Here is a 24,357-nt window from a genome sequence, read left to right as displayed (position 1 = left end):
GAATCAGGCCACCATCTAGTATCTATCTATCTATCTATCTTTCAGTACCGCTCACTTCCACATTGAGATGAAGTTTCCATCCAAAATCCAAAACACATGATCCATCATAAATGTCTCAAGATGAAAATACCCCTTTAAGTTAACACCAAATCTTGGTTTTGCCATAGATAAATCAAAGTATCAGGCCCACTTTCTATCATTCTACCACACAGACATCTTTAAATATACAAATAGATATTTTAATTAATAATCTGGAAAGTAACATTTATTTAAACAATAAAAACAATTTGCTGCCGAATGGTATTTCCAGCTGCCAACAATGGATGGTGAGGTGTGAGGTATAAACAGATAAAAAGGTCACATGGACACAACAAGAATAAAGAAAGTCCAGAAGAAATGTTAGCCTAAAAACACAAAAAAGACACAAGAAAAAGTTTTAAAACAATTTAAAGTTTTTCTTGGTAAGACAGACGACTATGTACAGGAGGAGGAGAGTCGCCGCTCAGTTCTGGCTCCTCAGGGGCAGTTTGGATCTGGGGATTGAGGTCTCTCCGTCTTCTGTATGCTTCAACTGCTCCAGGATTGTCAAGTTCGCTTTGTTTTCCTTTTCTTTTTTGTGTCTTTTCTTTAGCTGTTAAATAAGGGAGAAAATCAAAACTGGGTTACAAAACTCATGTACTTTATTCTTCAAGAATTCTGAATTTATTACAGGGCTCCCCCCACTTGGGAGCGGTTAGTTACTGCTAGCTACACAGTGCACACTGAACACTCCCCGGAATGTGACTGGCAGTAATGCGGCGTGCAGAGAAGGTTGTCGATCAATGCTCTGCCCTGATGACTGGAAGCATGCAGCTGCAGGGAGAACATAACATTTTCTACCTGCAGCCGCTGCTCCAGTAAGCCAACTACACAGAGTTTATGCCATTAAGCTGCAGATTAGCACTATATCTGCAGATAGTGTTTCTGGAGGAGACGGGTTTCCTTTAAAGTGAACTTCTGCTCATCGTCTTGTAACTTTTTTTTAAATTGCTCTTTGTAGAATGTGTGAACAACAAGAACACAAATTTTGGTAGAAATTATACTCAAAATGATTGAAGCAAATTTTCAGGACAAGGTCTTACTTTGAAAAAGGGAACGCCACCATTTTCCTGGCAAACAACATTGACATCTATGATTGACTTCTCGCTTATGCTGTCATTGACGGCTGGTTCATCTTCAAGGGAGTCCTGAGAAAGAATGAATCATAATAATGGACATGTCTTATAGGACTGGAAAACATCTGTCAAATCTATTGAAAGCAAAGGGTTAATACAAATAATCCGTGCTCCCTCTAAACCTACGGAGGATTAAAACGGAACCTGTCGATCAATGAGGCTTAAACGACAGGCAGCAGGAGTCAGTCTGGAAATTACCTATATCTTTCTCTTAAAAGTTGTGGAATTTCAGAGAAAACATTTGAAGATTTGGATGGGGATCATAGCCGGAGAGGGGACTAGTGTCGCCCACTGTTGGCTTATCCCTGCTCTGCTCTTGTAGATTGACAGGACTCTCCTCGCATAAGTGTAATCATCTACAGGGTGAAGCCGGTGGAGGGCAGCACCGGATTAGTCCTGCTTCTCCAGATTGTGCCGGCCTGCGGGATCATAAGCTTTAGAAGCTGGACCGAGACAGTCTCCATCACTCAAGAAGAGAAAACCTTTAGGTTATGTTCAGCATTTTTGATGCATAAAAAGAAAAAAAAAACAAACAAAAAAAAAAAAAAAAAAAAAAAAGTCGGAATTTGTGCGAGTTTTTGACACCAAGCTATTTTGATCACAAGAAGGAAAATTTGCAGTAAAAACAATGAAATTGGCACGTTATGTACCACAAGTATAATAATAAAAAAATAAATAAAAATAAAACCACAGAAAGAGTGTGGCCATAACGGTCGGGCCTGAGTGCTCTGCTGGCAACATACTATTCAGTCACAGCCCCCTTTCCGCAGTTACCGGTGCCACTTTGCCAACTGTTCCCTTCTGCTCACCTGGTCCACAGGCTCCTCAGATATGGAGACCACACTGTTGACAGCAGCTTGTAGCTCTTCCTGCCGCCGCTTCCTGAACTGCTCCAGGAGGACATCTCTTGGTTGTGACTTTATGAGAGAATTGGGGAAAATATACTCTCTCCTCTGGGGAGTGGCACCTGCAACAGAAAGGAATTAAAGTCCCCAGTATAAAACGCAGATTTAACACCCAAGAGGAAGGCTTGTGGTTTCTTGGTTGCTCACCTGTTGGTAGGTCATTTTGGAGTTCTTCATTAATGTAAGAATTGACTTTATCCAGAGCGGCCTGAGTTTGCTCGTGAAGCTCCAGCTGCTGCTCCTCAATCAGTTCCTTCCCGCTCTTGACCTGTTCAGATAGGTTGGCTACAGCCGCCTCCTGTGCAAGCTTCTGCCGGTTCACCATGTCTGTAATCCCAGCCACTGAGGAGGTGCAGCCATCGACCATACCCTGCAGGAGAAAGCAAATGTGGCAATTCACCTGCAACATGTCAGCAAGTAGGAAGAAATGGTCAAGGAAAGAAAAAAAAAAAAGCTGCCAGATCCAATTGGTGATTTTATTGTTAATCCATTAAAAAGATATATACATTACAGAAATAAACAACGGGGAGACCTCTGTGAAACCAACGCTTTTCGAACACCATTCTTAATCCTGGTTTGGTATTAAGATGAAGAATGTTTGGCTTTCGAAACGCGTTGCTTTCAGAGGTGTGTGTGTGCGCATGCGTGCGTGCATGTATGTATTTCTTTTTAATGGATTAACAATAAAATTCACAATTTTACCTGCAGTTTAATCTAGAACCTGGACCATTTTTTCCCCTTGAACTTGTATCTACAGACACTGGGCAGTGGCATGGGGCTTCCTCATTCGCAACAAATAAGGGAGAGCCGGTGTTTCTCTCCACAGTTTGAGCATGTAGGAATACTTTTCACTTGCTGCATCCAATGTATGGAAAGAGGTCCCCTGGCAATAACATAGCCAAGGAATGCGGAAACTGGCCCCAAAGCTGTACCAAGTTTAGAAGTTACAGACAGGGTATAACTTCCAAAGCGCTGGGGATGAAGAGAGACGAATGCTAGGATTCCCCACCAATTCGTAGAACCAGTGCTTCGAAGACCCCGTGTGAATGGAGCGGTGTTTGAGTACATGCAACTCCACTCATTTTCTACGAGATCTCCTAAGACACCTCAGCACAGACCCCTAAACTTTCCAATTGTTGTGCGTCTGAACCACTGTGGACCCCCATAACCCAAGAATGGAGCATTGGTTGCACATGGACACCCCATACTCCATTTACTCTCGATGGGACTACAGGAGACAGCCCTCGGTTTCTACAGCATTCACAATGACTGCAGCCCCATTTGCTTCCTAGCACTTCCAAGCCCCGTTCTGGGATTGGTGGTTAGACCCCAAAACATACATCCTGCGGATAGGGGGATTACATTAGGAATAGCCATTTAAGCATTTGCATGGCCAGTGTCTACATGATCACTATAAGAATGTGCAATGCTGCGCAATGTGACCGGGGACTTACCGTGTGGAAGCTTTGAAGCTGGGCTTTTTTATCCTGTAAGTAGCAGTTGTGCTGTTCCATTATGGAAGCCATCTTGGTCCTGGTGGTCTCACACCAGCTCTCAGTGTCCAGACATAGGGCAGTGATGTTGCCGCTCAGCTTCTCACACAGGCTGTTGGATTCATCTATGGTCCTCATGTTGGATCCTGATAGTTGCCGGATCTCGCTGGCTACAGCTCCACTCGGGTCTACCAATACCTTGTGATGACTTGAAGTATGTTCAATGGCTTCCGATGTAACACTGCAAGAAAAATGCAAAAGTCGGATTACTGGGCAGCGCACTCGACCGTGTCTAATGTCTGCATTCACATCAGAAGCCACATAACCATTCTCTATAACGGTCATGGACACCATGCGGGCCACACATCTATAAGATGACACAATGCCAGCACAAAAAAACACACAAGACTGTTAATAGGGGTTTTTCCACTTAAAGAAAAGTGGACCCCAAACTCTTTCATCTCCCCTGGTAACCTTGTTTCTGTGTCTTTGCTGCAGTGGGTGACATGCACAATACCACTGCAGCCAATCACAGAGCTCGGCGGCTCATGCGGTAGACATTGTGAGAGCTTCTGAGCTCAGTGATTGGCTGCAGGGGTGATGCGATTGTCACTGCTGCAACCAGAACACAGGAGCAGCGGCAGAGAGCCAGCGCCGAATCCAGGTGTCTACTTTACTTAAATGGAAAACTCCATTAAACAATTCACTACTGCGCTCCGGATAGGTGCCCGGCTTACTTATCCAGATCCTGCTGGAACTGCTCGGCAAAACTTGTCATCTTTCCTCCTTCACCAAGAAGACCCTCGAAGCTCTGATCTGTTTCCACAGCAACAAGATTCATCTGGTTTTGGAACAAACTAACAAGATTGTTCAGTGCCTATATAAAAAAGGAAAAAAAAAAAAAAAAAAAAAAAAGTTTAATTTATTAATATTATTCACTTCAAAGATATGGCTGACCATGTGTGATCATAAAGAGGAAAACATCTGATTACACTCAGTACAGCTCCAAACAGGAAGGTGAAATGGAGGTATATGCATGACATGTCCGCATTGCTACCTGGGAATGCAGGGTCCGGGCGGTCTGCAGCTTTTCTTTCAAACTCTCGGACTCGACCTGAATAGTGGAGAGAGCAGAAGTGGCATCCCGACGTAACCTGTGCAGCATCATGGAGTGTTCTGTGAAGAATCTGTCCATCTCTGCATTATGGGAATCAACCTATAAACAGAGGGACAATGAGCGTGTACAAATGGCAACGAGTGAGAACATATCTGCATGTGAACAGTTACATACAAAAAGGATTATTTAATTTATTTTTTTAAACTACATAGGACAGTTACACCTGCCTTTTTGAGTAATATAGTCTAAGGGTGGGTATTTTAATAAATTCTACACTGATATTTTTACACTTGCATAGCTCTATACGTTGTAAATGGGGCGGCTCCTCCAGCCACTGCATGGATTTGTGCAAGCCTCATGAGGCCCCAGAAAAGATCAAGATCTTACAAGTCTCCGTGATTTTGCATGAACCACTCTGAACATTCAAATACGGCAACGATGTTATCTGAAAACTTCTGTCACTCCCGGAAGCCACACGATTGAAGAGCTTATCTGAAGAGTTGTAGTTGAAGTCCCTGCATGTGAATTGCACTATTTCCACTAATAGTGATGGCAACGCCAAAAAAAAAAAAAAAAAAAAAAAAAAAAAAAAGTGTTATATGCTATTATATCACTAGTCATGTACCTTGTCTGCTACAGCCGAGAAACTCTGCATGCTTCGACTCATCTGAGAATTCAGATCCAAAACAGAGGTGACGATTGGCAGCAGGTCAGATGCCAGGGCTTTCTGCAGAGCAAACTTGAGCTCATCCTGCCGGAAGAGATGACAGAAACCAGAGAAAATACTACATGCCCAGATATTAGTGCATAAAGCAAAAGCAACACAGTGCAGCCTAATAGAAAAGGGGATAGAAAGTGAGAACAAGTCACCACCTATCCGCAGGATGATCAGTGGGGGGCCGTCTGCTGGGGCAGGCACCGAAAAGCAGAACAAGAAACTGTCCCAGTTACAAAGATCAATCGACACCATTCATTCCATATCGAGAGCAAAACCTGACAGCTCTTTCTTTTTCAGACTACCCCATAGAGAATGAATGGAATCTGAAAGGTCACCTTATTTTGTATCTGGGATAAAAGTGCATTGATCTGCTGATAGGTGGGGGTCCCAGCGATCATATCCCATCAAACAGTAAGTTATCACCTTTTTCCTCCAGACAACCCCTTTAATATAGATTGGGTTCCTAACCTCGGCATCCCCCACCGGTCTCTCATTACAAACAGCTGACATGCCAATCAATGGCTGCAGGGGTCACACACCATATTAATGGAAACACAACGCCAGTAGTATGGTACGCGACCGCTGTGGCCATATTTTCGCTGTAGTGGTCACATGTGATCTGTGCTGCAAAGATGTCACTTACTAATAAAGCCATTGCTACGTACCAGGTGTTTCTGCATCTCGGCCTTGGCTTCTGCGGACAGGCCTTCTTGCTTGTTTATTCCATCCATGCTCTGACCGACTTGCCTGGACACCGTATCTTTAACCGTATTGAAAGATGTGGACACTGCAGCCACCGTGGCACCTAGTGCTGAACAGCTGGCACCCAGGAGGTCATCTGCAAGAAGAATGGCTTATAAATGGCGGACTGTCCAAACCTCTATCCCATAAGTGCAATTATCCAGCTAAACCACTAAGGCTGAGAAAACGAGGTCCTCGGTTTATTACTAATGTAGAAAGATGCACCCTTACAACACTAGGATAGTTTAAAAGGTTTTTCTGGTTTCGGAAAAGCACTGTCCCTGGGTGGTTTATTAAAAAAAACCACAAACAAACACGTGTTATTGTCTGAAGCATTGACATATCGACAACACTGCAGCCAATCAGTGAAGGGAGTGTCTTGTGTCATCTACTCGGACAAAGACTGAGCTCCCTGATTGGCTGCCATGGGCGGATGCGACCTCAGAGCTGCAGACCATAAACATAGGAAGCAGCAGTGGAGACTCAACAATGGAGGGTGAATAAAGCTTAAAACCCACATTGAAAACCTCTTTTAGAGATAGCCATTCAATAGTTTTAGCCACATTATGGAATAGTGGTTGCAGAGTTGAGTAAAATAGTTTTTACTTTAACTTCTCCTGTCCGTTGCAGAGATTTGACTCTGGGAGCCAAGCACTTCTTCCCCTGCATGTGGTTGGCCAATCATAAGCAAGCAGCAACACACAGGGGGAAAAAAAAAAATAAATAAACACCATCCTATCCTTCTGGATCTCTGCAGCTACAGTGTAGAGATACAGCTACAAGAGATTTATGTATCATTACAAAAACTTCCAGATCTCATCTTACTGCAGTCAGTGTGGGAGGGAGGGTCGAGAGTGGACAGCACTTTGAGAGGAGATCTAGAAGTGTTGGTAATGATACATAACTCTGCAGCTGTGTATAGTTACAGCAGAGGGCGTTTTCTTTCCTCCCATGCGGGACAGTGGCAGCTTATGATTGATCAGTATAGGCCACCAGAGACCGCTATCTGGTAACACCAAGTTGGACTATAAACAAATTATAGCCTAAACGTTACAAACCAATATCACCGATACGGAGTGGAGAAATTAAAAAAGGAAAATACATTTTACTCAAGCCTGCAGCCACTATTCCATGATGGGGCCAGTTTAACATGCTCAAACAGGTGAAAGGTCCTCCACGGCATTTATATAAAGCACACGTGCAATATTATAATTTTCATTGAAGCACTTACTTATTGAGCCAGTACACACGTCCAGCTTGCCTTTCTGCTTTGCACTGTACTCCTTTACAGATTTCTGCATTCTGCCAAACATTTTATCCATTTCTTCTGCAAAGTTTCTCTGGACCTGGGCGTTGTGCTGCTCCACTGCTGCCTTGCGGTCCAGCTTGGCGTGGAGACCAGACACATCCTTTGTGGTTTCTGTCACAGTGCTCAGCAACTAGAAGGAGCATTTGAATTGTCAGGATTTTCCGAAAGCTTAAAAATGACAAGCAGGAGGAGCATCACAGCAAGTGTCTGAGGATTATCTCCTCTGTATGAATAATACACAAGTAGACCATCATTCTACATGGATGTATGCTTAAGAAAACTAGCGATCACAGACAGGAATATGCGTCCAAGGCTTCATTATAGCAGGGAGCCGTATTCTCGTAGATACTGAGAAAGACCTGTCAATCAGAACCAGGAAGTGAGAATGCCCATGGCTCGGGCAGCATGAATCACCTCCACAGGCTACATTCAAAAAGTTTGACATTTACATTAAAGGGTTATTTCCATTAGTAAGTGTTTTAATAACTCTAGGATATGCCAAGACATTGGATTGTTGGGTTGCCAGAAGCAGGACCTCCAACAATCATTAATGTGAATGAAGGTGCTCAGTGCTGTGTAGCAGTCTGCAGCAGTGGCCGGAAAACCGCTCTTGTGCAGAGAAAAGACTGAAAGGGCGCAGTGCTGACACCCCTTCATTCTTGAGGATCCGCAGAAGTTAGGCCTCCAGTAGTCAGGCCATATGCTAATTATATGCCATCACTGACAGACCGGTGAATGCACCTCTAAAGGAGGGATTGGGTGTATGCGGCAATGGATTGTACGAAGAGTTACCTTATTGGCCGTAAGGTGAAGTTTCTTCTCTGTGGTATGTAAAGCAGATGTCACAAACTCCTCCTGAGCGAGCTGAAGTTTAGATTCCTGTAGATTCTTCTGGGTTTCCTCTAGTTCCTGAGACTTACATTGCAGCACAGTGTTACACTCCTCCAGCTCCTTCTTATTCTCCGAGAACAGCTCAGTGACCTGCCAGAAGAGAGATACGGTATATATCGGTCACTGGCAATAGCCTTAGGGCCGTCTAGGTTTCTCAAAGTAAAGAACACCAAGGCTGAACTCACCCTTTTCAGCTCCTCCTCGAGAATGGCGAGTTGTTCCGTGTATTCGGTGATCTGTTCTTCTTGGCATACTATTTTACCCTGGAGCTGCCTGAACAGTGAGAACATCGACGGATTAGGCTGTGACCACACGGGGATAATGGAGGTAAATGGGGTCAGTGTGACAAGCAAGGCACAACAAGTGAGAACCAGCCGGATATTTTGAGACTTGCCCGTGGCCGTACCTTGCAGGTCGCAGTGAATCCCTATTCACTTGCACTAAAGTTTGATGAATACAGAGATCTTCGACCCCACGGCCTGTCACTGTATAGGCCCAGCCTTAATTACTCTAATCTCACCTGTTCAGCCCAACTTACTCGTAATTCTCACTGGACATGTAGACCCCGTTCCTCTCTCTGGCTGCAGCCAGGTCCCTCTTCAGGCGCTCAATCTCTTCAGTGTATTCCTATAACAAATCAAGGATAACATTTATAACGCTTTGTAAGTTTCTACCAAATTTTAATTAACACATATGTATGCAAATTAATTTTAAACAAAAATCTCCCTTATGTGCAGAGAGTTTTGCCCTTTGACAGTTTGTGGAACATGAATGGTTCGCAGCATCAGATCATTTATTGTTGTAGATCCGCTCTAATGGTGGGCATATCCCACTGTACACACTCGTAAATGAGCCAAACTAATGCATTACTATTATAAAATTCATGAAGTTTATCATCTCTTTTTCTTGCACGACCGCCATTAGGTTTGACCATACAAAACGGAAATAGATGATAGAGATGATCTGTGAATGCATTCAATGATTCCATCGGTCACATCAGTGACGGAGTCCAGATAATCGCCTCCTACCGGATTGAATCAGCAAATCTTTTGACTACCTGCCCCGCACAACGTCACGTGTTTCACACCGCAACAATGTTTTTGCGCCAGGCCAGCTAATCACAAGAGTATTGAGGGAAGCCACTAGGCAAGAGGTGGTTCTCAGGGATCGTGTCCAGCAGCCACGGATCACTGAAAACTATGGTTCCAGCTAATCTGAAGGAATGTGTGACGGAGGGTCCAGTGAAGGCCAAGTCAAGTAGCTAGAAGCGAGATATATTTGGCAGAAATGTTAATCACCTTGATCAGCGCCCGCTTGGTGAGCTTCTGATTCACCTCTGGCTTATTCATGATGTTCTTTGCCCGGTTGGCATATTCCAGAGTGCTTACAGTTTCCTATCAGTGGGGGGGAAAAAAAAAAAAAAAAAAAAAAAATGAAATTAAATGTGTGATTATGTTTATAAGAAACAATAGTCTAATTGTGGATGAGCATAAAGACGACAATCCTACAACCCCGCTGACACACGGATATTTGGCTCAGGTCATCCAACTAGGACACGAATAGGATTTGAGAGACTGCAGATGGCCGACAGTATATTGGCGACAGTTTGAGGACTGCAGATGTTGGATTTCAATATGCCTGATGCTTTTATCTTTAGGGGACATATGCCATCACTAGAGATGTCTAGCACCTGCATTCCCCCATTGAGAGTGTACACTCTGCAGAGCTGAGCGTGCATATCTATACATCCATTCTCACTATTATATGGAGTGGCTCTAGAGGACAAGCAATCATAAATTAGAGAGCCAAGACCAAGCATAAGTTACCTCTAAATTAATGGAGGCTGGCGAGACTGTGGCAATAATGGAGGTCTTGGTCCTTCCTCCTAGAGAGTCCTGCAGGATTCGGGTGAGCTTAGACTCCCTGTATGGGATGTGTGGAGCTCTCTCTACCAGGGCGGTGATGACTCTACCCAGTGTCAGAAGAGACTGGTTGATGTTCCCAGCTTCACGGGCCCTCTTGTCTACAGCTCCGGAGCGACCGATGTTCTCACTTCCAGCCAAATCCACCTACAGGGGGAACGAGAAGTAAATGGTAACTGGTGCTAGGGACACAAAGTTCAGACACAAGAGCACAGCAGTGATGGGAATGAGACTGATGGTCTCTGCCAGAGCAGATAGTGGTGAAGTCTTGGCCAGCTCTAAGGTCACCAATTGGTAAAAGGGTCAGGTGACCAATTGTACAGAACGTCATCACTTCTGGTCCAGGGTGGGGCCACCAGAGCAGTAGTATGCAACACTTAAATATAAAAATTCATTGCCCACTGATCAGTTTAAGTAAAGAAAACCCCTTTAAAGCAGCGTTCCAGTGTTACATTACTATTATGCCATAATGCTATGATATGTTGTATATTATATAATCTTCAAACCAACTCTTAGGACAGTGGTTCTCCTGACGCAACATTTTTCTGAAAAGTTGCTGGCTAGATATAGAGAGGGGGAAAAAAAACCCCACTATGCTAAAGGGCCACAATGCTGCTATTTCATTCTTCACTATGGAGGATCAGAGGGGTCCGGACAGTCAATCTCCCAGCCATCAGACCATATCCTAATACACCCACCATTTTAATGATGAAGAATCTCACTTTACACATTAATGACCAAACCAAACCCTTACCAAATTAAGTTTTCCAATTTTCACCAGTTCTTCTCCATCCACTGTAGTCTCCTTCATGTGGATGGTGACGGAGAACACTGAATGAGAACGACTGTGGAGGGAAACAGTCAAAACTATTTAAGCTACTGCCAAAGCAAAAATCATCCCATAGGGGGGAAAGTTTTTATAATACTATTTTAAGGTTTTACAGAACTATAAAAACATACGTAAGGTACGGACCTGGAGTAGGCGTTCATTAGGGTGGATGCTGTGGTCCTCTTTGCTGCTCCTCTTTCCAAGATATGATACACTTCGTCCTTGTTGTGGACGGTGACTTCTTCCAGGCCCTTGATTATCACTCCCCTCTATGACACAGTGACATAACGGCATTAGATTTCTGTCTTTTTTTGCATTTGAAGATTATAGGAGGAACAGATTTGGTTTATTACTTTGTTGCGGGGATCATCAAACATCTGCAGCCTCTCGCCAACATCAGGAGCCGGACTCAGAAGGTCAAAGAGTTCCTCGTTGTAGATTTCCAGCAAAGAGACTTTCACAGAGAACTCTGTGCCGTTGTCAGAAAGCTTCTCAAATATCTGGTGAAGAGTCCGAGGAATAATACCGGCCAGAGGGTCCTGTGCGGAAGACAAGCTCGTCAGGAATATAAAAAGGGAAGAAGTAAAATACTGTGGTCTCAGCAGTCCTAGGCTACGATTGGATCTTTTAACCAAGGCATTTCCTAGAAGAAGGTAGCAGCGGTTTATAACTGCTTCTGTCTTCTCTTCCTGCTTACATAGTGCTTTATAATTTGTAGATTTCTGGGTGATTGTTTCCCCTGTAACTGGGGCTCCAAAGGTTTCCCCAGAGTGAAGAACTACACAATTAGGTCCTTTTAGTTATGCTTCTTAAGTAGTTAAAAACTGATGTCGTAAAGGGGTTACAAGCGCTACTTAATGGTTTACGACCCCCAATTAAAATAAAACATTCATACCCCCCCCTCTCCTGTAGCGGGACAGTTCCAGCAAAGTCATGGACACTGTTCCCGGAGTGTGGTGTGACCTGCACCAAACGCCAGCTGCAACCCCTGGAACAGAACTACTGCCGGAGGCGGGTATATATGGTTTATATGTTAATTGGGGCCCAGAAATTAATATTTGGCAACCCCTTAAAAAAAAAAAAAACAAACACAAAGCACCAGAATACCTGTTCCCAAGTAAACTCTTCATCAGCAGATCTTTCACCTTCCATGGTGAAGGTTTTCCCTGTGCCAGTCTGACCGTAGCTAAAAAGAACATAGGTGATGAGGTACTCAGAAAAATACGCTAACATGACAATACTGGATTTGAAAAAAAAAAAAAAAAAAAAAAGTATAAAAAGTGTCATAATCAGTGTGATATGAGCTTAGAAAGCCTGATTCACACCAAATACATCAGAGAGAAACATCTGAGGAACCAAATTCTCGGAGCAGCCACTCAGGCAGGTCCTATTTGTCCTATAGGGTTTGTACAAAGATGCATCACAGGGTAGGAGGGGGAGGGGGGATAACGCCCTAATCACAAGGGTTCCAACTGCTGGGACCCCCACTGATCTCGAGATTCAGGGGTTCTCTGCTGGGCTCCAATTAAGAAGGAATGAGATATACACTCAAGCACAGCTCCATGCCACTAGGGAGAGCAGAACGCCCAGTTCTTGAGGTCAGTGGGGAGGGGGTGTGATCTCCAATGATTAATACATTATTCCCTACCCTGTGGATGGAGGGAAACTTCTCATCTTGGTTCAAACTCCTAAAACTCGACGTGCCGCTGGAGTCCTGCCTAAATTGCCGCCTTCTACAGGAATGCTTGGAAGACATAACATGAAAAGGTACTCACGCAAAAATGGTGCAGTTATAGCCCATAATGACCTCATCCAAGATGGGACAGACTACACTCCTGTACACTTCAATCTGTTTAGCTGAAGGACCAAATACCTGCAGATACATAGAAATGGCATTAGTACCTGGTGCTGCAGTCACATCACAACTTTCCGGTGCACAAAGCTCTTAGGCTACGTTCACATTTGCGTTGTGCGCCGCAGCGTCGGCGCCGCAGCGCACAACGCAAACAAAAACGCGGCAAAACGCACGCTAAAACGCTGCGTTTTGCGCCGCATGCGTCCTTTTTGGCCGAAAGTTGGACGCAAAAAAAATGCAACTTGAAGCGTTTCTTGCGTCCAACGCTTGCGGCCATGCGGCGCAAAACGCAGCACAACGCATGTCCATGCGCCCCCATGTTAAATATAGGGGCGCATGACGCATGCGGCGCCGCTGCGGCGCCCGACGCTGCGGCGCTGACCGCAAATGTGAACGTAGCCTCACTTCATACATGGACTCCCTGCAGATGAGCAGATATACAATGGAGGGTAAGTAATGGGGTGGTAGGAGACATGGGACCCCTGTAAGAGTAATTAATGGAGGTCCCAGCAATCACACCTTATTTTCAGGATAGGTAATAAATTCTCATTGTTAGATAACTGCTTTTAATATCTTCCAAGGTCACAGTCACCTTGAGACTACCCACCAAAAAGAAAAAGCTGCTACCCCCCTCTATATGTTAAAAAGCTGAGAGTCACCTACCATATCAAACATGTAGTTTTTCTTCCCCAGTTTATCATTTATTCCTCCAGTCCGGACAGAAACCTCCTTACGTTGGGGGTCACATTCTAACACAGAATGAGAATTCGCCTTCCGCTCCAACTGATTGAAGGGTCTGGAAGGGAAAAAGACAGAAGTGACGCAACATACAAGGAGGACGGTCCGAAACGTATCACTGCCAATGGGACAATTGCTAAACTCCAATGTCATCCGATAACCTTGTTTGGCCGACAGCCATGTTGCCCCATCCCTCCCATACACGTCACATGCCTTTACCCCGTGTGTAAAGTGCGTAACAGGGTATATAGTTCATATATGTTATATACAGATATGTCCTTAGAGGAGGGATCTGTCAACTGACTTCACGATACTAAATATATATCTTAGCCCTGATTAGACCGGTGTATTTGCTCTGATAATCCATAACAGAGTTGCTTTATGAGATAGTAACAAACTATGCACATCTAGCCTGACAGCTCCTTAGTGCCCCCCCTCCCTGCTGCTGAATCTCTGCACACAGCCTGGCAGCTCCTTAGTGTCCCCCCCCCCCAGCCCATTTGCCATTTCCTCAGTGTCCCTGCACTCTGCTGCTGAATATGAAATAAATATAATATATAGGCAATTCAGAAGATGGTGAAGGTGCACACATTTGTCTGCTCCCTGTACAACAGGACACCAAACACAGGGAACATACCTGCATCTCACGACGACTTGGATGTTTTTTCCCTTGTCTTCTTTCTTATTGGACATGTTGGAGGTTTGAGATGACATATTCCCTAAGAGGTGACCTAGAGGAGAACAATGGAGGGTTGGTGACCTGTAGAGGGATCTAGAGTTTTACTAGTAAAAAGTTTGTAATTTCTATTATACAATAATAATAATAATTTTTATTTATATAGCGCCAACATATTCCGCAGCGCTTTACAACTTATAGAGGTTACTTGTACAGACAATAGACATTACAGCATAACAGAAATCACAGTTCAAAACAGATACCAGGAGGAATGAGGGCCCTGCTCGCAAGCTTACAAACTATGAGGAAAAGGGGAGACACGAGAGGTGGATGGTAACAATTGCTTTAGTTATTTGGACCAGCCATAGTGTAAGGCTCGGGTGTTCATGTAAAGCTGCATGAACCAGTTAACAGCCTAAATATGTAGCAGTACAGACACAGAGGGCTATTAACTGCATAAAGTGTATGAGAACACGATGCAAGTAACCTGATTATGTGTTTTGGTTTTTTTTTTTCTATTTTTAATAGGCCACACAGGGATAGTTAGGTTAATGCATTGAGGCGGTAGGCCAGTCTGAACAAATGAGTTTTTAGGGCCCGCTTAAAACTGTGGGGATTGGGGATTAATCGTATTAACCTAGGTAGTGCATTCCAAAGAATCGGCGCAGCACGTGTAAAGTCTTGGAGACGGGAGGTTCTGATTATTGAGGATGCTAACCTGAGGTCATTAGCGGAGCGCACGGGTAGGGTGGTAGACTGAGACCAGAGAGGAGATGTGGGGTGGTGCTGAGCCATGGAGTGCTTTGTGGATGAGGGTAGTAGTTTTGTACTGGATTCTGGAGTGGATGGGTAGCCAGTGTAATGACTGGCACAAGGTAGAGGCATCGGTGTAACGGTTGGTGAGGAATATGATCCTGGCATACAACAAGCAAATAATAAAGCTACGGTAAATTTTGATATCTAGATAAACTAATGACAGATGAACCTTTAAATGCACTTACGAGACTGATCAGGGTTGGTTCTCAGTGGTACTGTACTGCTCTCATACTGACTTATGGAGACAGCTGCAGTACCACTGACAGCCACTATACCATCTATGGCGCTGCGGCACCTTCAATCATCAGATCAGTGCAGGAAGTTGGACGGACCCCCTAATGCAGTGGTCCCCATCTCCGGTCCTCAAGAGCCACCAACAGGTCATGTTTTCAGGATTTCCTTAGTATTGCACAGGTGATGAAATCATCACCTGGGCAATACTAAGGAGATACTGAAAACATGACCTGTTGGTGGCTCTTGAGGACCGGAGTTGGGGGACACTGCCCTAATGTGTTATTCACAGTCTTGAGATGGGTTTATGGAGACGTTTATAAAAGGTGAAAATGGGCAGCTCTCCATAGACAAATACATAGGCCTCAGAACCGTGTCACTGTCCCAACGCGCCTTGAAAATCCAAAAATAAAGGGGGTGGGGGGTATATGTTCCAGCTCCACAAATATATACAAAAATGTCCTAAAATGTTTTATTCCAAAAAGTATTTAAGAATAGGAAAAGAAAAATCCATTAAAAAAAAAAAAAAAAAATCCATACCAACGATGAGTTTCTGGCATTAAATGCACGTTCTCGTGCGCCGTGGCACTGTCCTGTGCGCTTACCCCAACGAATGAACATTTCTTACTGTCACAATCTGACAGCGTGTCAGCAAAGTCGGTGGTGCTGCCGAAGTCCAGACCCTCGGACCCCTGTAGAGCAGCAGAGTCTGATCCTCCCCGAGCACGATGAGCCCCGCTGTGAGCGGCAGTTGAGCGGTTTCTGTGCCGCCTGCTAGATGCCGCACGCCACAGCCGTTACTGCCGCCATGTAGGACGGTAGAGGGGAGTTACAGGGTGATTGAAATAAACCCCTTAAGGACCCCCTAGGAGTTATTCCTTATAAACAGCCATCACTGGACAATGCTTGTATAAACTATTTAGCAATTTACTGCTTATTAAGCCTTGGAGACCTCCCTTACACCGCTGTCCAGTCCGGTCGTCTTGATCCTGCGCCTCCTTTCTTGCTTCACATGGATGACGCATCCTACATCATCCACAGCGCCCCCCCATCGCCGCTCTCGGCCCTTTCCTCGCACATGAGTATTAAAGTGCTGTGCTCTGCCCTCGGCAGATTAGAGAGAAGTGCGCCTGGCAGGGGCACGATGGGGGACACCATGTAGATTACATAGGACGCGTCATCCACATGAAGCAAGAAGGAGGATGGGGCGATCACGAGGCGCAGGATCAAGACCAGAGACGCCCACTGGACAGACCGCAGTCTAGAAGATTGTACAGGCCCTACATTACATGGTAAAAAGATGGCTTCACTTTAACTAATTAATTGTTTTTCAATTTACTCCAATCGAGGGCGACAACTGCACAGAAATGTAGGGTTTGGAATATGAGGAGGAAATCCCCGGAGAACATACAAGTAGATTAACCCCTTCCTGCTACATGACATCATACAGCGGGTGTGAGGAGGGGGCTCAGGAGCACACACACTTCATACTAGGCGGGCGCCAGCTGTGTTACACCGCAGGCATTTTCCCATTGATCGCAGTGACTGCACCTGTCAAACTCTGGAAGGGTCATTTAAAAAGGTGTATTCCCATTTTCAAGATCCTAACCCACTATGCAGCAGGAATAATAATCAAATGTTATTAATAGCAAATACCTACAATTAGAAATGTAGTATAGTTCTTCTGATTAGATATCACTTACCCCATGAACAGGGCATTGCAGTAGCTTAGGTAGCCATAGATCCGACCACTCATATAGTGACAGTTATTTAGTTGCTACTGGTCATAGCCATGGATACCCAAGCTACTGCAATGCCCCGAACAGTCACAGAGTCTGGGTGTACGGCCCCAGCTTAATCTCAGATGTGCGCATGCTCCATTGACTCGCAGCGGAACCGGAGCATGCGCACATCTGATATTAAGATGGGGCCATACATCCTGACGCAGAGCGCCTGCGCGGGGAGAGGACGGGCAGAGCGCCTGCGCGGGGAGAGGACGGGCAGAGCGCCTGCGCGGGGAGAGGACGGGCAGAGCGCCTGCGCGGGGAGAGGACGGGCAGAGCGCCTGCGCGGGGAGAGGACGGGCAGAGCGCCTGCGCGGGGAGAGGACGGGCAGAGCGCCTGCGCGGGGAGAGGACGGGCAGAGCGCCTGCGCGGGGAGAGGACGGGCAGAGCGCCTGCGCGGGGAGAGGACGGGCAGAGTGCCTGCGTGGACTTTGCTAGGTGATTGCCATGACTTGAGGCAACTCGTGGCAATCCATCACAATGCTCTGCGCGTGATTAACTTGACCAGGACACTGACTGATCGAGAAGGTCTGTGAGGAAACCTCCTAATGATAAAGTGTTATACTGGGAGCTTTTCTTTGAGGAAACCATGTTATGGCCACACATGGCATCACTAACACCACTGCGGGGGCAGTTTACAGACACTGCACTACTCACAAAGCTTCTCACACTCCTCGCTTGGCCCCATAAAATAATAAAGCTTATACTCCCCTCCTGCGCTGTTGTTGTGACACCCAATCAGAGCTGGTGTCACTGTCCCCGCCTCCCGTCCAATTGACCAGGAAGTCAGAGATCAGCTGCAGCCCGGACTTCCTCTTCTTGTTTGATTTATCCGAAGGCGGAGACAGTGACGCCAGCTCTGATTGGACGCCGAGGTCACATGTCACAACAACCATACTCCCAGGAGAGGGAGTGCCCGCACTGCGGGAACAGCACCGGCACAGGAGGGGAGTATAAGCTTTATAATTTTATGGGGGCCAAACATTTTAAATCAAGGGGTTATCCTAGTAATGGACAATGCCTATAATTCCTCTATAGCAATTTGTACATCAGATATTGATCTGAGTTATAGGGTCTCCTCAATTGAAAATTATTATTATCAGCAGAGTAGGCAAAAAATTTTTTTTAAAGCATAACCTTAAGGCTGTGTGCACACGTAGCAGATTTTTCGCTAAAAAAAAAGCATACATTATGCATCCCATCATTTAGAATGCATTCCACAATTTTTGTGCAGATGCGTTTTGTTTTTCCGTGAAAAAAAGACGCATCGCAGTAAAAAACGCAGCATGTTGATTAATTTTGCGGATTTCCCCACTATATTATTGCATTGGGAACCTCTGGAAAAAGCCTGCCCTTGTTAGGGCGGAAGTAATACAGGGGCACCACAGGCAGTGGTAAAGTACTAAAAAATACTCCCCCGTTTATTGGTTCTTTATGTCTGAGCTGAAGATTTCTCTGGAGCAATTATACAGGACGAGGGAGCTTCTATATTAGCGAGATTGTGCTCATTTTGAATCTAGAGCGCGGATACTCGGAGCACCTGCACTTTATGAATGTTTAGTATTGTTTTTATGCTTTAGGACATGGGGCCTTTTTAGAGTAACATTAAAGGTTATGTTTTAATTTTTTTTTTTTTGCCTACCATCCCTTTAACAGCTAAAAAAACGACAACAGGTTCTCTGTCAGTACAGCTCTAGAGACGGGAGGAAATCCTTATGGGTTTCGGAGGATGGAGACAAAACAAGGAGAAAAAAAAAAAAATAGAAAAAAAAACAAACAAAACGTAGCTAACCGAGTTTGATATCACTGCCATCGTACGATCTTGTTACAATTTTGAACATTGCTACAAACAAGACACACGAAAAAAAAAGGATGTACAGAGACCGAAAACTACTATTAATAAAGGCAAGGATGAAAAAGGAGGAAAATGGTCTCGGTCCATAGACGGAAGGCTGCGACGGACAATAATATTCGGAAGGCGCAACAGCGCGGCCAGCCGGACACGAGCTACAAACCCACCGAGGAGAAGCCCCAGCACCGTCCGCGGATATCACGCACCGCCGCTCCTACCGGTCTCCGGCTCTCGCTGATCCCGGCTGCTTGTGCCCGGTGGGGACGTTATACAGCGCCGCCTGCTCCTTCTACACCGAGACTGAACACATTTGAAAATTGCGCTTCCGTCAGCAGCAGCCAATCAGATCTCAGTGACACCCAAGAACGCTGATTGGTCGCTGGAGCATTTATCTATCCGCAGATTGGCCGAAGCGACCACACCCTCCCGGTGATTGATCCGGAGGTGACATGTCGTTACGGATTGGAGGGGGCTGTGATCACGTGCTCATGTTTAAACTACAGTACACTTCCACATTCCGAGCAGGCGGTGACGTCACACGTGCTGTGAGAAGCTCCGCCCACGACAGCTTCTCAGTGTCGCCTTATGGCAGAGAGGCGCACACGGCGGTTGCGCGTAGATTTGGGTGGGCTCCGCCTCCTGTGAGGACGTCCTCCTCCTCCTCCTCCCGCTCCAATCGCCTCAGTGCAGGTCAGAGCGGCGGAGTGCGCTTTCTTCTGTCAGTGAGCGGTGTACTGAGGAGCAGGAATAATCACAGCACAGGAGGGGTTCCTTCAGTACCAGCTTTATACATGGAATCATTTCATGGCTTTTTGTTATTGCAGACGTTATTGGCTAAACATCAAAACATTGTACATTGTTTTTTTTTTACTCTTATATTTGTTATGTATTTCCATTCTGCATTTTTTTCTCATTAAAGGGAACCTGTCACCCCCAAAATCGAAGATGAGCTAAGCCCACCGGCATCAGGCTTATCTACAGCATTCTGTAACGCCAACAGTAGCGTCAACAGGGCAGACAAAGTATGACGGAGCCGCAGCGTGCAGACAAGAAGAGGACGTCATCCTATGAAGATGGGAGGCCCCGGACCGCCCCTGGGTGACTATAATCTAACCTCTTTTTCTTATCTTTCAGGATACATTGGGGGCTTATCTACAGCATTCCAGAATGCTGTAGGTAAGCCCCTGATGCCGGTGGGCTTAGCTCACCTTCCATTTTGGGGGTGACAGGTTCCCTTTAATGAAACTCGCTTTTTGTAATATAAAATATTACCAGGAATCCTGACAGTATCCCCTCTTGTATGGGCGGCCACTGGACCTCCAGGGTTTCACAGGAAACCTAGGATGGAAGGCCCTGATCAGACAATCACGGAACGTGCCGCGACCCAGGATCTCTCTTTGGGTCCATACCCCTCCAGTGAACAAGATACTGGAGGGAATTTGGGACCCTCCGAGAATCCACAATCGTCTGCACCTCATACTCTAACCCTCCATCAACGGAAACTGGAGGAGGTGGAGACAATACAAAAGGGGTAAATTCTTCCAACAGGGATTTGTAAAAAAAACATTCAGAATATGAAGTGAGGGAGGAAACTTTAAGCTAAAGGCAACTGGGTTGATTGCCTCCAGAATTCCATATGGGCCAATGAATGTAGAATACCATCACTGCCAACTCCACAATAACAAAAGGAACTAGCTGTCACCACCAATCATTTGTACAGGCAGATTGGACACCCGTTACAAGTAGTATATGGCTTTAGGGGTGTGGTATACAGATCAAGAGGAATGGACATTTTAACTATTTAAAGGGAACCTGTCACCCCCAAAATAGACGGTGAGCTAAGCCCACTGGCATCAGGGGCTTATCTACAGCATTCTGTAATGCTGTAGATAAGCCCCCGATGTATCCTGAAAGATGAGAAAGAGGTTAGGTTATACTCACCTGGGCGGTCTGATCCGATGGGTGTCGTGGTCCGGTCCGGGGCCTCCCATCTTCGTAGGATGACGTCCTCTTCTGGTCTTCACGCTGCGGCGCAGGCGTACTTTGTCTGCCCTGTTGAGGGCAAAGTACTGCAGTGCCGGGAAAGGTCCGAGAGGCCCTGCACCTGTGCACTGCAGTACTTTGCTCTGCCCTCAACAGGGCAAAGTACGCCTGCGCCGGAGCCGCAGTGTGAAGACCAGAAGAGGACGTCATCTGATGAAGATAGGAGGCGCCGGACCGCTACGCCCATCGGACCGGACCGGGACCGCCCCTGGGTGAGTATAATATAACCTCTTTTTCTCATCTTTTAGGATACATCGGGGGCTTATCTACAGCATTGCAGAATGCTGTAGATAAGCCCCTGATGCTGGTGGGCTTACCTCACCCTCGATTTTGGGGGTGACAGGTTCTCTTTAATCCAGAAGGGTAGGCAGTGTTTATAAAAAATATACAAAGATGTTACAAAATGGGAATAAAACAATTCATTATTTGCTATGCCCCCCATGTGAGGGCTAGCGGAACGCACCAAATAATTAGAAAAAAGGAATAAGGTGCGTTCGCAGCCCGGGGTCCACCGTGCAGAGATGGAACCTGCTGCTAAGCAATGACGGACTATATGGTGGTACAATGAGGATTCACACGGGTTGGCTTCACCCTGTGTGAAAGAAGCGAACCCTGTTGCATCACAGAGCCGCAGTACCACACGTAACAGAAATAATAAATAGCACGAGAGTGCCTGCGATGCCACACTGGCGGACGCCACTAACCACCTAGAATTGGGTTTGGAAAGTGCCGCACTGGCTGTCACAGCAATAGACGCTGTTTGTGTACCAGTGTTGGTTACAAGTCGGGCGCTAGATTAACCTTTTATAGCTGCAGCAAGTTTAGGACCTTCCTAGAGGACCAATGAGAACTGCTACAGTAACTGAGCAGCTTCAGGACTCTCCTAGAGGATCACTAGGAGCTACTGCAGTACCTGATAATGTGACCCCAGACCTCCACTGAGAGGTCTTCCTTTGGGCATGCTCAGAAGGGGAAAAGCAGGACTTAGTCCCAGAGACGTCTGCTCGCCGCTGATCATTACAGGCTAAAATGGCAGAGCCTGGAAAGGCAGCAGTAACCCTTTGCACAGAATCAGATTGAGCGAGACGCTGGGACCGATGTCTCCGCTGAGCAGGCTCCTCTGCGGCTGATGCAGAATGAGAGACCACAGCAGACATGGTTCGAGATTCCCCCTGTGCAGTGGCGGGAACTTGACTGCTAACATTACCCCCCCCCCCCCCCCTCATGCACCCTCCTCCTTGGGCCTCGCTACGCTCCGAGGCTGCAATGAGCAGCGGAGCCTGAATGTGCTCTACAGGTTCCCGGGTTCTGTCCTCGGGCGTGGCCCTTCCAGTCCACCAGACAGTATTTTTTGACATGTACTACCTTGCACCCCACGATAGCATTCACGTCGTACTCATCCGTGGACGACCCCGATGTCCCGGCAGATGACTCAGAAAATCGGGACATATAGACGGGCTTTAACCCCTTCCTGACATCGGACGTACTATCCCGTCGAGGTGGGGTGGGCCCGTATGACCACCGACGGGATAGTACGTCATCACCGATCGGCGGCGCTCACGGGGGGAGCGCGGCCGGGTGTCAGCTGCATATTGCAGCTGACATCCGGCACTATGTGCCAGGAGCGGTCACGGACCACCCCGGCACACCGTGATCAAACATGATCGCGGTGTGCCGGCGGTATAGGGAAGCATCGCGCAGGGAGGGGGCTCCCTGCGGGCTTCCCTGAGACCCCCGCAGCAACGCGATGTGATCGCGTTGCTCCGAGGGTCTCCTACCTCCCTCCTCGCCGCAGGTCCCGGATCCAAGATGGCCGCGGCATCCGGGTCCTGCAGGGAGGGAGGTGGCTTACCGAGTGCGCTTGGTAAGCCTGCAGCCCTGCACAGCAGATCGTCGATCTGACAGAGTGCTGTGCACACTGTAAGATCAATGATCTGTAATGTCCCTCCCTGGGACAAAGTTAAAAAAGTTAAAAAAAAATTCTCCACGTGTGTAAAAAAAAAAAAAATCCTAAATAAAGAAAAAAATATATATTTATTATTCCCATAAATACATTTCTTTAGCTAAATAAAAAAAACAAAACAATAAAAGTACACATATTTAGTATCGCTGCGTCCGTAACGACCCAACCTATAAAACTGCCCCACTAGTTAACCCCTTCAGTAAACACCGTAAGAAAAAAAAAAAAAAAACGAGGCAAAAAACAACGCTTTATTATCATACCGCCGAACAAAAAGTGGAATAACACGCGATCAAAAAGACTGATATAAATAACCATGGTACCGCTGAAAACGTCATCTTGTCCCGCAAAAAACGAGCCACCACACAGCATCATCAGCAAAAAAATAAAAAAGTTATAGTCCTGAGAATAAAGCGATACCAAAATAATTATTTTTTCTATAAAATAGTTTTTATCGTATAAAAGCGCCAAAACATAAAAAAAATGATATAAATGAGATATCGCTGTAATCGTACTGACCCGACGAATAAAACTGCTTTATCAATTTTACCAAACGCGGAACGGTATAAACGCCTCCCCCAAAAGAAATTCATGAATAGCTGGTTTTTGATCACTCTGCCTCACAAAAATCGGAATAAAAAGCGATCAAAAAATGTCACGTGTCCGAAAATGTTACCAATAAAAACGTCAACTCGTCCCGCAAAAAACAAGATCTCACATGACTCTGTGGACTCAAGTATGGAAAAATTATAGCTCTCAAAATGTGGTAACGCAAAAAATATTTTTTGCAATGAAAAGCGTCTTTCAGTGTGTGACGGCTGCCAATCATAAAAATCCGCTAAATAACCTGCTATAAAAGTAAATCAAACCCCCCTTCATCACCCCCTTAGTTAGGGAAAAATACAAAAATTAAAAAATGTATTTATTTCCATTTTCCCATTAGGGTTAGGGATAGGGTTAAGGCTAGAGTTAGGACTAGAGTTAGGGCTAGGGTTAGGGTGAGGGCAAGCGTTAGGGTTAGGGCTAGGGTTGGGGCTAGGGTTAGGGTTGGGGCTAGGGTTGGGGCTAGGGTTAGGGTTAGGGCTAGGGTTGGGGCTAGGGTTAGTGTTACGGCTAGTGTTAGGGCTAGTGATAGGGCTAGGGTTATTGCTAGGGTTAGGGCTAGGGTTGGGGCAAGGGTTGGGGCTACAGTTAGGGTTGGGGCTAAAGATAGGGTTAGGGTTTGGATTACATTTACGGTTGGGAATAGGGTTGGGTGTGTC

General features: G+C 45.9%; 1 protein-coding gene across 3 annotated transcripts; it reads right to left on the bottom strand.

Moving 5' to 3' along the window:
- Window positions 1-223: 223 nt before the first annotated feature.
- Window positions 224-19,453, bottom strand: KIF11 (kinesin family member 11). 3 transcript variants are annotated; one of them, XM_077258574.1, is made up of 23 exons: window positions 19,311-19,453; window positions 14,370-14,463; window positions 13,658-13,790; window positions 12,915-13,012; window positions 12,247-12,325; window positions 11,493-11,678; window positions 11,284-11,408; window positions 11,065-11,155; window positions 10,215-10,457; window positions 9,687-9,782; window positions 8,927-9,015; window positions 8,574-8,661; window positions 8,290-8,478; window positions 7,420-7,627; window positions 6,113-6,285; window positions 5,355-5,480; window positions 4,670-4,828; window positions 4,350-4,489; window positions 3,574-3,853; window positions 2,267-2,489; window positions 2,024-2,181; window positions 1,122-1,226; window positions 224-631 (listed from the first exon to the last, which is right to left on the bottom strand). In XM_077258574.1, exons 2-23 carry the CDS (start codon window positions 14,444-14,446, stop codon window positions 503-505), a joined length of 3,195 nt encoding a protein of 1,064 aa, XP_077114689.1. In that variant the 5' UTR covers window positions 14,447-14,463; window positions 19,311-19,453; the 3' UTR covers window positions 224-502. The 3 variants fall into 3 exon arrangements, with proteins under 3 accessions (XP_077114689.1, XP_077114690.1, XP_077114688.1); XM_077258575.1 differs by having other exon boundaries at window positions 19,260-19,416; XM_077258573.1 differs by lacking the exon at window positions 19,311-19,453 and adding an exon at window positions 16,061-16,210.
- Window positions 19,454-24,357: the final 4,904 nt, after the last annotated feature.

This window comes from Ranitomeya variabilis, chromosome 4, assembly GCF_051348905.1.
Source record: "Ranitomeya variabilis isolate aRanVar5 chromosome 4, aRanVar5.hap1, whole genome shotgun sequence".
NCBI lineage: Eukaryota > Metazoa > Chordata > Amphibia > Anura > Dendrobatidae > Ranitomeya > Ranitomeya variabilis.
Note: the sequence above shows the minus strand (reverse complement) of the source record. Positions and strands in the feature narration are given on the sequence as shown.

Excerpts from the sequence above, each read along its gene's own strand:
- KIF11 (XM_077258573.1), bottom strand. Across the intron at positions 11,156-11,283 it reads CTAATGAACGCCTACTCCAG|TCGTTCTCATTCAGTGTTCT; the intron begins GTCCGTACCTTA and ends TTCCCTCCACAG. Across the intron at positions 8,479-8,573 it reads TCGAGGAGGAGCTGAAAAGG|GTCACTGAGCTGTTCTCGGA; the intron begins GTGAGTTCAGCC and ends CTCTTCTGGCAG.